The sequence below is a fragment of the Simochromis diagramma genome, unplaced genomic scaffold (genome assembly GCF_900408965.1).
Source record: "Simochromis diagramma unplaced genomic scaffold, fSimDia1.1 OVJJ01000123.1, whole genome shotgun sequence".
In the NCBI taxonomy this organism is placed as follows: domain Eukaryota; kingdom Metazoa; phylum Chordata; class Actinopteri; order Cichliformes; family Cichlidae; genus Simochromis; species Simochromis diagramma.
The window spans coordinates 184,379-199,420 of record NW_024386778.1 but is presented as its reverse complement, the minus strand read 5'-3'; the positions used below and the strand labels follow the sequence as shown (position 1 = coordinate 199,420).

Genomic DNA, 15,042 nt, shown 5'->3' with positions numbered 1-15,042 from the left:
TAACTTCTTATTTCATAGTGTAATCTTCACATGCTTCATCTAAAGCACACTCGCTAATTTATTGTTACAGTATTCACTCACTGTGTCTTTAGGGTTTCACTAGCTTAGCTTAGCTCATAGCTGACTTGCTAGCAGCATTGCCTCTTCATCTGTCCCTCCTGCACTTTCCTGCTCATTGTGTCAGATTTTCAGTTACTCCTCGGCCTCTTTTAGCAGTAATGATACTTGTAAAAGATGCAGCCTATTTTCAGGTCTGGAGGCCAGGATCACTGAATTGGAGACTCGACTTCACACCCTTGGAATAACCCATAGCTAACCAGGCCCCTGTAGCCGGTCTAGCCAAAGATAGCATAGGCCCTGCTAACAGGATGGCTGACAGTGAGGTGGAAGCATAGGTCAAAAGTTACAGTAAATTTAAAAAATGTCGGAAAACCCTGTCAGTGACGAGTTAGGGTTTAAAGGGCCTTGGTACACCACCAACCTTTTTATGTATCTGAGACATGTGAAGCTGAAAACCTCAGCAACCAAAGTCAGTTGTCTTCCCGTGTCCTTCAACGCACATATTAAACAAATATGTAAGACTGCTTTCTTCCATTTGTGCAACATCTCTAAAGTTAGAAATATCCTGTCTCAGAGTGACGCTGAAAAACTAGTTCATGCATTTATTACTTCCAGGCTGGACGACTGTAATTCATTATTATCAGGAAGTCCTAAAAACTCCCTGAAAAGCCTTCAGCTGATCCAAAATGCTGCAGCAAGAGTCCTGACAGGGACTAGAAAGAGAGAGCAGATTTCTCCTGTTTTGGCTTCCTGTTAAATCCAGAATTCAAAATCCTGCTCCTCACATACAAGGTCTTAAATAATCAGGCCCCATCTTATCTTAATGACCTTGTAGTACCATATCACCCTATTAGAGCACTTCACTCTCCGCCTTGAGGCGACTGATGCTGATGTTGAATTGAATTGATTATAGCGGAGATGCTGACAGATTTTTCATTTGTTTTACCTAAAGCCAAGTGGGAAACATTTTAAACATGTAATTCCTAACATTAGAGATCCATAAAGTTCTTTTGCTTAGAAACTAGTGAGTGGAAGGGTGAGCGCTGTGCTGCCACTGGATGCAGATTAAATTGAAGCCAGTGTGTTACTGAGTTCCAGTAATCTGCCTCAGCAGACAGCCAATGAAAAAGAGAGCAAGGGGAACCTTTACCATTACCAGAGCTGACGCTCCTGTCCTTCCTGCCCTTGCTTTCTCTCACCGTATAGCACTGTTCTGTTGTGCAGCCTAGAGACGAGCAGAGAATGGACTCAAACGAGGAGGCAGAGGGTGAATGAGAGGGAGAGAATCTGAGGAAGAATTTGGGGTTGGTGTGTGGAGCTACTGTTTTGTGTGCGTGTTAGACGATGACGTGCGCTGTGCTCTGAGATGGCGTAAAGAATTCTGATTGCCTTCAGCGGTGTGGAGGAGGCATCTCAATCCTTGAGAGGGGCCTACATGCAGTAATGTCTGTCCGCTGTGGTTTCTCTCCTTTGCAAAGGAGAGCGTGTGCATGTTTTCTTCCTCTTTCCTCCCCCTCTCGTTCTCTGGTAATCCTTACCTCCTCGGTTCTTCATACTGGCATCTTTTTCCGTCTTCCCACATTTTTCCTTCAGGGATGAGATAAGTGGTGATGAATCTGACAATATATTGAGAGCTCCTTTTTTGTCTGATGAACATGGATTGTCTTTGCATTGTCACAACCAAGGTAAGAGACATGATTCACTGGACTTGAGAATAGTCATTGTACGGGAATGAGGGATGAGGTAAAGCAGGGGAAAACGCTGTTTGTGTGTTGGTTGTTTCTGGATGTTTTCATGAATATAGATGTTTGCTATCCCTCCCTCCTGGTTGTCTTCATTCCCATGTCACTCTAAAGTAAAAAGTTGTATAAATTCATTTTCATTGCTGCTGCTGGACATTTCTGTTTACCTGTTCTGGTTCACGTCTTTCAGTCAGCAACACTATAAAAAGCTCAGATATGGCAACAGAAGCTGTTTTGAACTTGTGGCTCTGCTGCAGCCCAGTGCTCACACAACGTGAGTAATGCCAACACTGCAAGAAAAAGGTTGTTTCATTGTAACGCAGAAGTCTTTGTGCACACCTGGAACATTTTATTTTAGAAAATGTTTAAGTTACTGTGCAAACGATCATTGCATCACTCAAGAGAGCAGTTCTTCAGTCCCTGTGACCACCATACTGTTATCATGTTTATTAGATTTCCTTTCTAAGTTATTGTTTCTTTGGTATACATAATCCTTACCTCTTTCCTGTTTATGATTCAAAATTAATTCAAAGTATCTCATCATGACACTTGTAACATCACAAAGCACCGTGAATGAAGAACATCAGACAGGGATCATCGGTGGTTGAGGATAGGACCACAATGGATAACTTCAGATGCTGCAGTGACTCTACGCGGCTCATAACGTTAAAAACATTTTAATAAATGGTCTGCCATCACTATGTCAGAAGTTTAATTTTTGTTCATGTTGGATAATCTTTCTTTACATTTGGGTATTAAGAATATATTTAATTACCAGAAAAAGTATTTCTACTGGCATTAGTTCCAAGTTTGTAACATCTGGTATTGTGGCGTCCCTGGTTGCAGCCATTGGCCCCTGTTTTAATAGTCACGAGTCAAAGTGAAACTCTCTTTGAATATCACCTTTATTTTCATCTAATCTAAAACTGTATGATCTTTATGGACATAGGACAGTGCAGAGAAGACAGAAGCTGGGAGAGGGTGCACAGTAAATGGCCGGTGGGTTTGAACCCAGGTCTCTGTAATGGCCCTATCACATCTGTATTTATAACCTAACTATGTGGGACAATATTACAATGTTAACCACCTTGAGGCGACTATTGTTGTGATCTCATCCTGCATAAATAAAAAATGAATTTAATGAAGTTGACATTTGTTTCTCTTTTGTGTATTAAAATTACAGCAAAAATCATTTCTAAACCTTTTTTTAGGAAATATCACCAAACTTTTGAAGTTTTGAAGTTTCATAAACTGATGACCACAGAATCACATTTGTAGCTCTTCTCAAATGAATTAAACTACATTTCTCTGGAATCACCTGCAGGTTATATTCAAAGTATGTAAGTATGACCTGTGGTTATCCAGCTCTCTGGTCGGTGTGTTAGCTGTTGAAGCTATTTTAGCACTAATGGTACTCACTGCAAATGCAGCTTAGCTCAGTGCATTGTACACCGAACTGTTATAATCTTATAATTAGATTCACCACAGTAGCTGGTGTGGATATAGTAACTTAGCTTCAGTTAGCTGGGCTCTAACCCGAGCTGCCAGGACACCAGGCTGGCTGTGAGGGTCCCATTATAATTCAGTTTAATTTAATTTTGTTTATATAGTTCCAAATATTCGTCAACATGTGTTATATTGCAAGGCAAAGGCCCTACAATAATACAGAGAGCCACAACAATTAAATGACTCCCTGTGAGGAAGCACTTGGTGACAGTGGGAAGGAAAATCTCTTTAAGAGACGAAACCTCTGGCAGGATTAGGCTCAGGAAGGGGAAGCCATCTGCCACAGTTGTTTGGGGGTGAGGGGAGGGAGACACTGTGGAAGATAGCCAGAGACTAAGAATAACTGATGATTTAAATGCATAGTGGTTTAGAAACACTATTTTTACTCACTGTGTTTATAAAGGTGAATAAAGAAAGAACATTCAGCGCATTGTGTGAATCCCCGAGCACACTAGACCTACTGAAGCATTCAGGGTCACCTGATCCAGTCCTAGCTACAGATACAGCCACTTACAATAACCACCTGGATCCTGACAGGACCGTGCCAGATCCTTAGCCACTCCGCAGCTGGTTCTTAACCAAATCTTAGCTGGCTGGGAGAGGCAGTTCTAAGTGGCTGTATCTGTCTGTGCTTTAGCAAAGATCTCTAAAAATCTTTCCATTAATACAGAACATTGCAGCGAGAGTAGTGACAGGGACCAGAAAGAGAGAGCAGATTTTCCCCATTTTACCTTTGCTTCATCCATCACTCTAACCCTGTGAAATCCTGCTCGTCACATACAAGGTCTTAAATAATCAGGCCCCATCTTATCTTAATGACCTTGTAGTACCATATCACCCTATTAGAGCACTTCGCTCTCGCTCTGCAGGCCTACTTGTTGTTCCTAGAGTATTTAAAAGTAGGATGGGAGGCAGAGCCTTCAGTTTTCAGGCCCCTCTTCTGTGGAACCAGCTTCCAGTTTGGATTCAGGAGACAGACACTATCTCTACTTTCAAGATTAGGCTTCAAACTTTCCTTTTTGCTAAAGCATATAGTTAGGGCTGAATCAGGTGACCCTGAACCATCTTTAAATGATGCTGCTAAAAGGCTTCCACTGCTGGCAGCTTCCAGTGACTGTTTCTTTTTGACTAGTCCCTTCACTCTTTGTTTTAAAACACCACTACTGTTAATTAGTAACTTCAACTCTTGCCTTGCCTCCTATTGTTCACCTTTTGTCCTGTCTTTTTTTGCTCTCCTCCTCTTTCCCCTCACCCTCAACTGATTGCAGAGGATGGTTGCCTCTCCATGATCCTGGTTCTGCTGGAGAACCAGAACTCTCTCTCTCTCTCTCTGTGTGTGTGTGTGTGTGTGTGTGTGTGTGTGTGTGTGTGTGTGTGTGTGTGTGTGTGTGTCATCATACAAAGATGCAGTGTGGTACCAGGCGGGGGTGCCTTTTATCCCCTTAATCTTTTTCAATGATAATTGACCCACTAACTATAGCAACAAGAACAGCAAGGGTTTGGTCAAAGGGAAGCTTTAGAACCCAAAATATGATTGTATGCTGACGATAAGCTTGTGTATTTCTGACCCAGTGTCCAGCATTCAAGACCTTTTAATTTAACTGTTTGTCTTGTATTACAGTCAATTTCCATAAAACTGAATTAATGAAATTAGGCATTAAGATCCCAGACGGGCAGCCTCTTCTAAAATTTTAGAGATTCTCTTTTTCTCTTGGTGTAAGAATTAATTTGGTGAAGATGTTTTTAATAATTAGAGTTATTGGAAGTGTGTTACAAAAATCATGGGATTGTCACTTTGCCCAGTATTATTACTGCTCTCCTAACATCAGAAGAGTCCTATGCTGGATAAGAAACTGCAAAAGAGGCGCTGCTTTACTAAAGGATCAGTCAAACTGTTTTTGGAAACCTGGAAGCTTTCGTTTGTGTCAAATATGGAAGCAAAAGATACTAAGGTGCTTTTTTTTTCTTTGTGTGTCTAGTCAGCTTTTTGGTGAAAAAGAAAGATGCAGGGTTGATATGGTTATTGAATATGGAGCTGCCAGGGATAAAATTCATGAATGTTGTGAAGGAGGATACAAGGGATGGGGTGACATGGAGGCAGATCATCCACTGTGACAACCACTGGGGTGAGCAGCTGAAAGAAGCAGTTAGTGGTAGCGTCTCATCTAATATCTTGTTAAATTCTGTAAAGTGGTTGCAGTTTCATATCCCTGATGTTTGACAGCACGGCGGTGCGGTGATTAGCACTGTTACCTCACTACTAGAAGGTCCTGAGTTTGATTCCAACACCTGGCCAGGGTCTTTGGGTGTGGAGTTTACATGTTCTCCCCGTGTTTGGTTGGGTTCTCTGCGGGTACTCTGGCTTCCTCCTACAGTCCAAAGGGGGGTTAGGTTCCTTGGTGTTCCCCCGGATAAGCTAGAGGAGGTGGCTGGGGAGAGGGAGGTCTGGGCTTCTCTGCTTAAGCTGCCGCCCCCGCGACCCGGCCCCGGATAAAGCGGAAGAAGATGGATGGATGGATCATTGCTCGGTAATTTGTCTTTGACCAATAAGTCCAGACTCGGTCACCTGGTTAAAGTGGCTGTTCAGATCTCAGGAAGGTCTCAGGTCCAGCTTGTGAACTTTGGTGCTGAGTAAGGAAACCTCTGTCATGTTATGTTCAGACCATCCTGTCTTTAGAGATTTTCTGGTCATCAGCATGAAGTGCCTGCAGTGATGACCAAGAGAGATAGAGTGTCTATTATACCTGCTGCTATTATCATGCTTAATAACACTTTGTTGATGCTACTGATGAAACTTAGGCTGTTTTTTTCTCTGTGTGGACATACTGCAAATCAGCTTCTCATTGGGGACAACAGAGTCACTATTGACCATTGAACATACATATATATATATTAGGGGTGCAACGATACACAAAATTCACGGTTCGGTTCGGTTCGATACTTTGGTGTCACGGTTCGATATTTTTTCGATACAAAAAAAATGTTCATGCCTTTTTAATTTGTCATTTATTAAAATTATAAATATATATTTTAACTCAAAAGTACAGTTTTTAAATTTAACCCTAACCCTTGTGCGTGTTTTTTATTTTGACAGCGAATGCGCACCTGTGGACCACTTATGTGCAGCCCTGGTTATTTAGCTCATCATATTGCAGCCACAGAAATTATTTTGTCCATGAAACCATAAAGCTGCACTTTCTTTTTGCCTTATAGTCTGATTTGTCATAACTTCTCCGTTTTGTGGTAAGCTTTTCTTTGGCTGTCACTTCTTCACCCTGACCTGTCTTATTTGGCTCAGCAGAACTGAAATGCTTTTACACGCTCACTCACATAAGCTCAGCGATTCTCTGCGCGATCAACCTCTCACATGTTTAAGCTTGCTGCGGGAGATTTCACTTGTCATGTTTGCATAGTAAGCTAACGATTAATAAGACGATGTCAGAGGAATTGGTGCACAAATTATCATCACTCACAGATCAGTGCTGTCGCTCTCTATACACAGTTCGCACGATTGCAAAGTGAAAGCAAAAAAACAAGCGCAAATTCAAACGCGACTTCAATATGTCACATATTGACAGTGGCTCACCGATGCCAATGACATAATTACCCAGCTACATTTCTGAAAGAATGCAAAAGCATTGACATATATTTTTCCTACAATAGCCCGACGGGCAGGGAAGAGATAGATTTTGGTAGCCCGACTGAAAAAATCGCTAGCTCCGGGACGTCGGGCTAGCAATATTGCAAGCCCTGTATGTGATTGAGGAATCACTCATCTTTGGAAAAGAGAGTTTATTACAGAGAAATGGCTCTTTCCAAAATAAAAGCTATACTATCCGCTTCTTCTGGGCTATATTCTCAGCAGCATAAGGAGAATCATGTGCTAACAGCTGTCTAAATGACTCGGCTAAAGTTAGTAGCATGCTTGTTGTTTTTGTCTTTGCACTAGGATGATGTCGGCGTAAATGTGCAGTCATATTCGTTGTGTTCCCACTAGTGCTTTCAGGTTAATCTCGTTGAAATGACCTTAACGCCACAACACGGCAAATCTCCGTTAACGAGCTACCGCCGATCGCTCCGTGCATGGGGCTACACGGCAAACACGTTAACGAGCTAACTGCGCTAACACACTAGTTCACACCAATGTAATTGAGCATTGCATGGCACATCCAACATACTGTTTTACTTTAGTCCATGACTCGCTTACCTTCACGGTCATACGTCACATGAAAACCAAAATAATTCCAAACGCCAGATCTGAATGTTGCAAGTAGAGCTTAACTTCTGTCTCGCTAGCTTGCCCTGCGCTCTTCCTTCTGACTATGCTGTCTGTGTTGAGCGCTCAGTGGATCTGCGCTCGACAGTGCAGCCTAGGCGGAGTAGTCGAACACAGATTCACTGAGCGCTCAACACAGACAGCATCGTCAGAAGGAAAATTGATAAAATAAATTACAAATGTTGTATTGTTCGATACATATGCGTACCGAACCGAAAGCACTGTATCGAACGGTTCAATATCGATACGAATATCGTTGCACCCCTAATATATATATATATATATATATTAGGGGTGCAACGATACACAAAATTCACGGTTCGGTTCGGTTCGATACTTTGGTGTCACGGTTCGATATTTTTTCGATACAAAAAAAAATGTTCATGCCTTTTTAATTTGTCATTTATTAAAATTATAAATATATATTTTAACTCAAAAGTACAGTTTTTAAATTTAACCCTAACCCTTGTGCGTGTTTTTTATTTTGACAGCGAATGCGCACCTGTGGACCACTTATGTGCAGCCCTGGTTATTTAGCTCATCATATTGCAGCCACAGAAATTCTTTTGTCCATGAAACCATAAAGCTGCACTTTCTTTTTGCCTTATAGTCTGATTTGTCATAACTTCTCCGTTTTGTGGTAAGCTTTTCTTTGGCTGTCACTTCTTCACCCTGACCTGTCTTATTTGGCTCAGCAGAACTGAAATGCTTTTACACGCTCACTCACATAAGCTCAGCGATTCTCTGCGCGATCAACCTCTCACATGTTTAAGCTTGCTGCGGGAGATTTCACTTGTCATGTTTGCATAGTAAGCTAACGATTAATAAGACGATGTCAGAGGAATTGGTGCACAAATTATCATCACTCACAGATCAGTGCTGTCGCTCTCTATACACAGTTCGCACGATTGCAAAGTGAAAGCAAAAAAACAAGCGCAAATTCAAACGCGACTTCAATATGTCACATATTGACAGTGGCTCACCGATGCCAATGACATAATTACCCAGCTACATTTCTGAAAGAATGCAAAAGCATTGACATATATTTTTCCTACAATAGCCCGACGGGCAGGGAAGAGATAGATTTTGGTAGCCCGACTGAAAAAATCGCTAGCTCTGGGACGTCGGGCTAGCGATATTGCAAGCCCTGTATCTGATTGAGGAATCACTCATCTTTGGAAAAGAGAGTTTATTACAGAGAAATGGCTCTTTCCAAAATAAAAGCTATACTATCCGCTTCTTCTGGGCTATATTCTCAGCAGCATAAGGAGAATCATGTGCTAACAGCTGTCTAAATGACTCGGCTAAAGTTAGTAGCATGCTTGTTGTTTTTGTCTTTGCACTAGGATGATGTCGGCGTAAATGTGCAGTCATATTCGTTGTGTTCCCACTAGTGCTTTCAGGTTAATCTTGTTGAAATAACCTTAACGCCACAACACGGCAAATCTCCGTTAACGAGCTACCGCCGATCGCTCCGTGCATGGGGCTACACGGCAAACACGTTAACGAGCTAACTGCGCTAACACACTAGTTCACACCAATGTAATTGAGCATTGCATGGCACATCCAACATACTGTTTTACTTTAGTCCATGACTCGCTTACCTTCACGGTCATACGTCACATGAAAACCAAAATAATTCCAAACGCCAGATCTGAATGTTGCAAGTAGAGCTTAACTTCTGTCTCGCTAGCTTGCCCTGCGCTCTTCCTTCTGACTATGCTGTCTGTGTTGAGCACTCAGTGGATCTGCGCTCGACAGTGCAGCCTAGGCGGAGTAGTCGAACACAGATTCACTGAGCGCTCAACACAGACAGCATCGTCAGAAGGAAAATTGATAAAATAAATTACAAATGTTGTATTGTTCGATACATATGCGTACCGAACCGAAAGCACTGTATCGAACGGTTCAATATCGATACGAATATCGTTGCACCCCTAATATATATATATCAAGTTAAAGTGGGGGATACTGTCTACTTTACAGGGAATATAAAAACTTCAGAAAGGATTTGTGCTCTCAGTTGACAAAGGATCAAAACAAAATCAACCAGTTTAGACTTGAGAGAAAGAATTGCTGATACTCAAAGTTATAACAATGTTTTCAAGTGTCCAGAAATGAAATGAGAAGTATCACAACACTGATACTTCACATGCATCTGATTCTCCAAAAGTCATTGCAAAACCTTTACTTGTCTAGATATACAAGATATCCAAACACAAACACATTAAGGATCCTTTAGAGCATCGTTGACTAATGCCTGGAACACCAGTGGTGCACTGGTCAACCAAAACAGCATCACTAGATAATCAAAGTGCCTGCATCTGCCGGGGAAGAGGATGGTTGAATGATTCCCGTAGTGAGAGAGTCTCTAATGCAGGTCTCCACTGGTTCTGTCTGGGTAGGAGAGGTGACCCTACCTGAGGCTAAGCAAGAAGTTAATAAACACACAGAAAAACTGTTGTACAGGACTACAAGCTGCGCCACAGCAATATAAATTTATTTGAAATGAATTGAATTGAACTGAATGAATTACATTATGTCTGAACACTGATAGGGCACAGGTTATCAGCATGCCAGAGGGATAATACATGAGTGCTGTCAGAGGGTAACACTGATGGTGGCTAATGATTGAATAATTATGACCATGTGACAAATTTGGACTTTACATGGATCACCTGGTTTCTGAGCAAAATCAACGCTGCGTTTGCTGTTTTGGGAATTTCGTCTTTTTTGTTTTTTCAATTTAGCATTTTTTGTGACTCATGGTTATTGAATATATTACCTCTCAGCTGTGTTAATATTGTATGCAGTACTGTGGAATAGACCTGACGGAGTGTAAAACAACCTGAAACATGCAGTATATAAGGTTTAACTCGTGGCGTATGCACTGCCAAAACTATTAAATATGAAACATATGTGCTTTCTGTGTAATGCACAGTTGCTGCAAAGAGATCTGAAGTACTATAAGCTACGTCTGCTGTTCTGTTGTAATGCTTTTGGGCATGATGAATATACTTTTGTAATTGAGTGAGAGGAAAATAGAGGGGAGGGGAAAAAATAAACAGATCCCTGGATGAACCTGTTTGATATGCTGTCATTGTTGCTGGGTTTGTTTTTTTTTTCATATAAATTTTTGACCACATAAGAATAATACAGTGTATATATACTAAGTGTACCACTTTTAAAGTGCTTAAAAGATAAGTAGTCTTTGGGGATGAAAAGTAATTTTCCTGTCAGTGTGTATTAAGAATGGTAGCTCAGAAGCCTACATTGTAAAACTGTTAATTGCTAAATTAACTTATCCTGATTAACCCGTCAAAATCTTAAACATATTGTGCGTGCATTTATTAAATGGGTTTATTCATTATATAGTTGGGGGAAATTGGGATAAAAAGGCAAAAAATGACAACTTCTAGAACTGATGAGTCATTTTGATCCCTTTAGATACATAGATATACACAGTGATGGGAACAGCAGCGTTAAAAGTAACGGCATTACTAACACTGTTACTTTTTTCAGTAACCAGTAATCTAACTAATTACTGTTGCTATCATTACAACGCCGTTACTGTTGCTAACAAGAAAAAGTGGTGCGGACGTGTTGAGGCTGTCTTCAGCTTACCGGGAGGTGGGGGGGGGGGGGCGAAACAATCGCACAAGTGCTGCTGATTGAGGAAGAATAAAGTAGTCATGGTAAACCAATCACATGATCAATTTAAGATTACATGGAACCAAGACGCTATGTCAACCCAAGACAAGGGTGAAGTTTTAGGAGTGGTGATGCCAAGAGAGAGTGAAAGAAAGAGTGACGGAGAGAGTTTTGAGTGAGTGTGTAGTGTATTGTGAAGTGAGTGTGTAGTGTAGTGGATAGTGTTGTTGTGTGTGTCAGAACAATGAGGCGACTGCTGAAGGTCACAGCTGCTGCCAAAAAGCCACCAAACAGTGTAAACGCTGTCTGCAGGTGGAAACAGGAGCAGCGACACACCTGCTGCTCTCAGGCCTGCAGGTATCAGGCTGTGATCTGCTTTTTTATCTTACAGTGGACAGAAATTATTTTTGGGAGGGGCACAAATAGATTGTGTGGCATCGTATTTGATGCAGAACAGCTGATTGTTCTGTAAATAGTTTCAGTGGTTATAAAATAATAGCTTTGCTGCATCTTAGGTAAATAGCTGCATATAACTTTGTTGTTTGTAAAACTTGTGCATAGGTTTATATTTGCATTTCAAGTTAAGAGAATGATTTTTAAACATGTTTGTGGTTGTTACAGTAAAAATATAACTTTTTCTACTCGGATTTTATATTTTTTGTCTGGTTTCAGATCAGCTGTGCTGATACAGTATGTCAAATAACTGTAAATTCAGACGTGTGAGGTTGTGCTGAAAAGAACGGTACCAAACAAAACAAGGCAGGATAAATCGTTTTTAAAGGTGAAATGACAAGTAGTCAAAAACACCCTCGACCACAGAGGGTTGAACATTTTTTAAAGTAACGCAGTAGTTACTTTTCCTAGAATTTAGTTACTTTTATAATAACTCTGTTACTAACTCAGAGATACTTTTTTGAAGAAGTAACTATTTACTATTACTAATTACTTTTTCAAAGTAACTTGCCCAACACTGGGTATACAGTATACATGTATAATCCAAATTCCAAAGAAGTTGGGGCGTTGTGTAAAACATAAATAAAAACCGAATACAATCTTTTTCAATGTATATTCAAATGAATACACCACAAACACAAGACATCTAATGTTCAAACTGATAAATTTTGTTGTTGTTTTGCAAATCTTCACTCATTTTGAATTTGATGTCTGCAACACGTTCCAAGAAAGCTGGGACAGAGACAGCAAAAGACTGGGAAAGTTGAGGAATGTTCAAAACACACCTGTTTTCAACATTCTGCAGGTGAACAGGTTAATTGTAAACAGGTGTTTGTCATGATTCGGTATAAAGGTACTGTCCCTAAAAGGCTCAGGTGTTCACAAGCAAGGATGGGATGACCACTTTGTGAACAACTGCGTGGGCAAATAGTCCATCAGTTTAAGAACAATGTTTCTCAACGTACAATTGCAAGGAATCCAGGGGTTTCATCATCTACTGTCCATAATATCATCAAAAGACTCCGAGCATCTGCAGAAATCGCTGCATGAAAGCGGGAAGGCCGAATACCAACACTGGATGCCCATGACCTTCGATACCTCAGGCAGCACTGCATTTTAAAACATCATTCTGTAAAGGATATTACCGCGTGGGCTCAGGAGTACTTCAGAAAGACATCAAAATTCTGTACATCAATAAATCAGGTTCATTTTATTCTAATGATCTCTCCTTATTGAACTATAGTTGGCTGAAACAAAGGCAGAGGGAAGGGCGAAGGCATGTCAGGAAGCAGTGAAAGAGAAGAAAAGGTGTGGAGATGAATGTAGGGGCACTAAATGTCAGATTCTGATTGGTGAAGGAACTGTTGGCTGATATGCTGGAAAGAAGGAAGGCAAGTGTATTATGTGTAAACCCAAGTAGAAGGGAAGCAAGGCCAGGAGTATTGGAGGTGGATTCAAACCATTGTATCATGGCATAGATAGGAACATAAATTTTAGGAGTCATTTCTTGGAGGAATATTGATGCCTAGGGGATGTTTAATGCTGTCGGTGAGTATGTCCCACATGTTGGATGTCAGGAGATAAAGAGAAATTTTGGAGTAAGTTGGAGAGAATGTCCCCAAGGGAGAGAGTGTGATTGGCGCACACTTTGATGGACAGGAAGGAAACAGAGGTGAGGTTATGGATCAAGTGATAAGTATGGTGTTAAGAAGAGAAATGGACAGATGTTTGTAAAGTTTGCCGATAAGATGGAAATGGCTGTAGTGACCATGTCCTTAAAGAACACCTTCAACAGTTGTGCCTTGAACCAACTGTTGTTGTGATTTGGCGCTATATAGATCAAATTGAATTGAACACTTATATGAACTTGACTGACATCCCATTCTTAATCTGTAGGGGGTTAATACAATGTCAGCCCACCCTTTGCAGCCATACAACACGTTCTCATCCCAAAGTGTAACAAATTACGCCATGTGACACATTGTCGGTATGTTATGCTTTCGGCCTCCCAACACATCTCTATGTTACGCATTCAGAAATGTCAGGAAACATGAGAACTGTTTGGAATGAATCTACACATGTACATTTAGTTTTACTGTCATTAGGATTAATGTTAGGGTTAGGGCTGGAATACACAGTTGGAACGCGTGTTACCGCCGGGAGCGTCATTCTATTGGATTCCATCCACAATCCGGCGCGTATCATAGGGACGCGGAAGGGTACCTTTTGCGTTCCTATTGGACGCCTCGGGATGTGACAAATCGTTGGTATGTTACGTGTCGGGAATGAGAATGGTCTGAGCCGTAAGATCTTCATCTCTTTTGGGAAGGCTTTCCATAAGGTTTAGGAATATATTCATGGGAATATTTGACCATTTCCAGTAATAATGGATTGGATTTATATAGCGCTTTTCAAGGCACCCAAAGCGCTTTACAATTCCACTATTCATTCACTCTCACATTCACACACACTGGTGGAGGCAGCTGCCCTGGGGCAGACTGACAGAAGCGAGGCTGCCATATCGCACCATCGGCCCCTCTGGCCAACACCAGTAAAGTGTCTTGCCCAAGGACACAACGACGAGGACAGAGAGCCCGGGATCGAACCGGTGACCTTCCGGTTACAGATACGCTTCCCAACCCCCTGAGCCACGGTCGCCCCGACAGTAGCACATTTGTGAGGTCAGACACTGACATTGGACGAGAAGGCTTGGCTCTCAGTCTCCGCTCTGAATCATCCCAAAGGTGTTCTGTTGGTTTTAATTGAGGACTCCGTGGAGGTCAGTCAGGTTCATACCAAACCCGCTCATCTATGTCTTTACGGACCTTACTGCACTGCTGTGTAGTTATCTTGAAACATGGAAGAGGCCATCCCCAAACTGTTTCCACAAAGCTGGGGCTTGATCGCAGCTGCTTGGCCATGGAAACCTATTCCATGAAGCTCTGTATACATTGTTCTTGAACTCATTTGAAGGCCAGGTGAAGTTTGGAAGTCTGTAGCGATTGAGTCTGCAGAAAGTTGGTGACGCCTTCATCCAACATGGAGTCAGCTCACACTGAAAAAGAAAGTTTGATCTTATGAGTGATTTTTTTTTTTTTAAACATTATGTTTATTGACTTTTATATTACAGAACAAGCAAAGAATAATAGTACAGTCAACATGAGATTTATATTAAAGAACAGTCCCCAAAATAAACAAATATAAATTAAAAGAAACAACAACAATAATAATAATAATAAAAATAAATAAATAATAAAATAAAACAAAACCGATGCACAGCATGGGTAAAACAAACAAAGCAGGACATGAACGAAAAATAAAAACAACAAAACAAAGAAACGGATAACAAAGAAA

The 15,042-nt window shown here is 41.1% G+C and overlaps 1 protein-coding gene across 16 annotated transcripts in view; it reads left to right on the top strand.

The window, feature by feature from the left end:
• dlg2 (discs, large homolog 2 (Drosophila)) overlaps positions 1 to 15,042 on the top strand; it is a 157,797-nt gene that overhangs the window by 56,922 nt on the left and 85,833 nt on the right. The window contains exon 1 of one of the 16 annotated variants that reach the window (XM_040010586.1): positions 955 to 1,745. The exons of the other annotated variants lie outside the window; for them this stretch is intronic. Within the exon in view, the coding sequence (XP_039866520.1) occupies positions 1,710 to 1,745 (36 nt within the window). The 5' untranslated portion in view covers positions 955 to 1,709. Of the gene's footprint in view, positions 1 to 954; positions 1,746 to 15,042 lie in introns of those variants that run through there. 16 annotated transcript variants of the gene reach the window in all.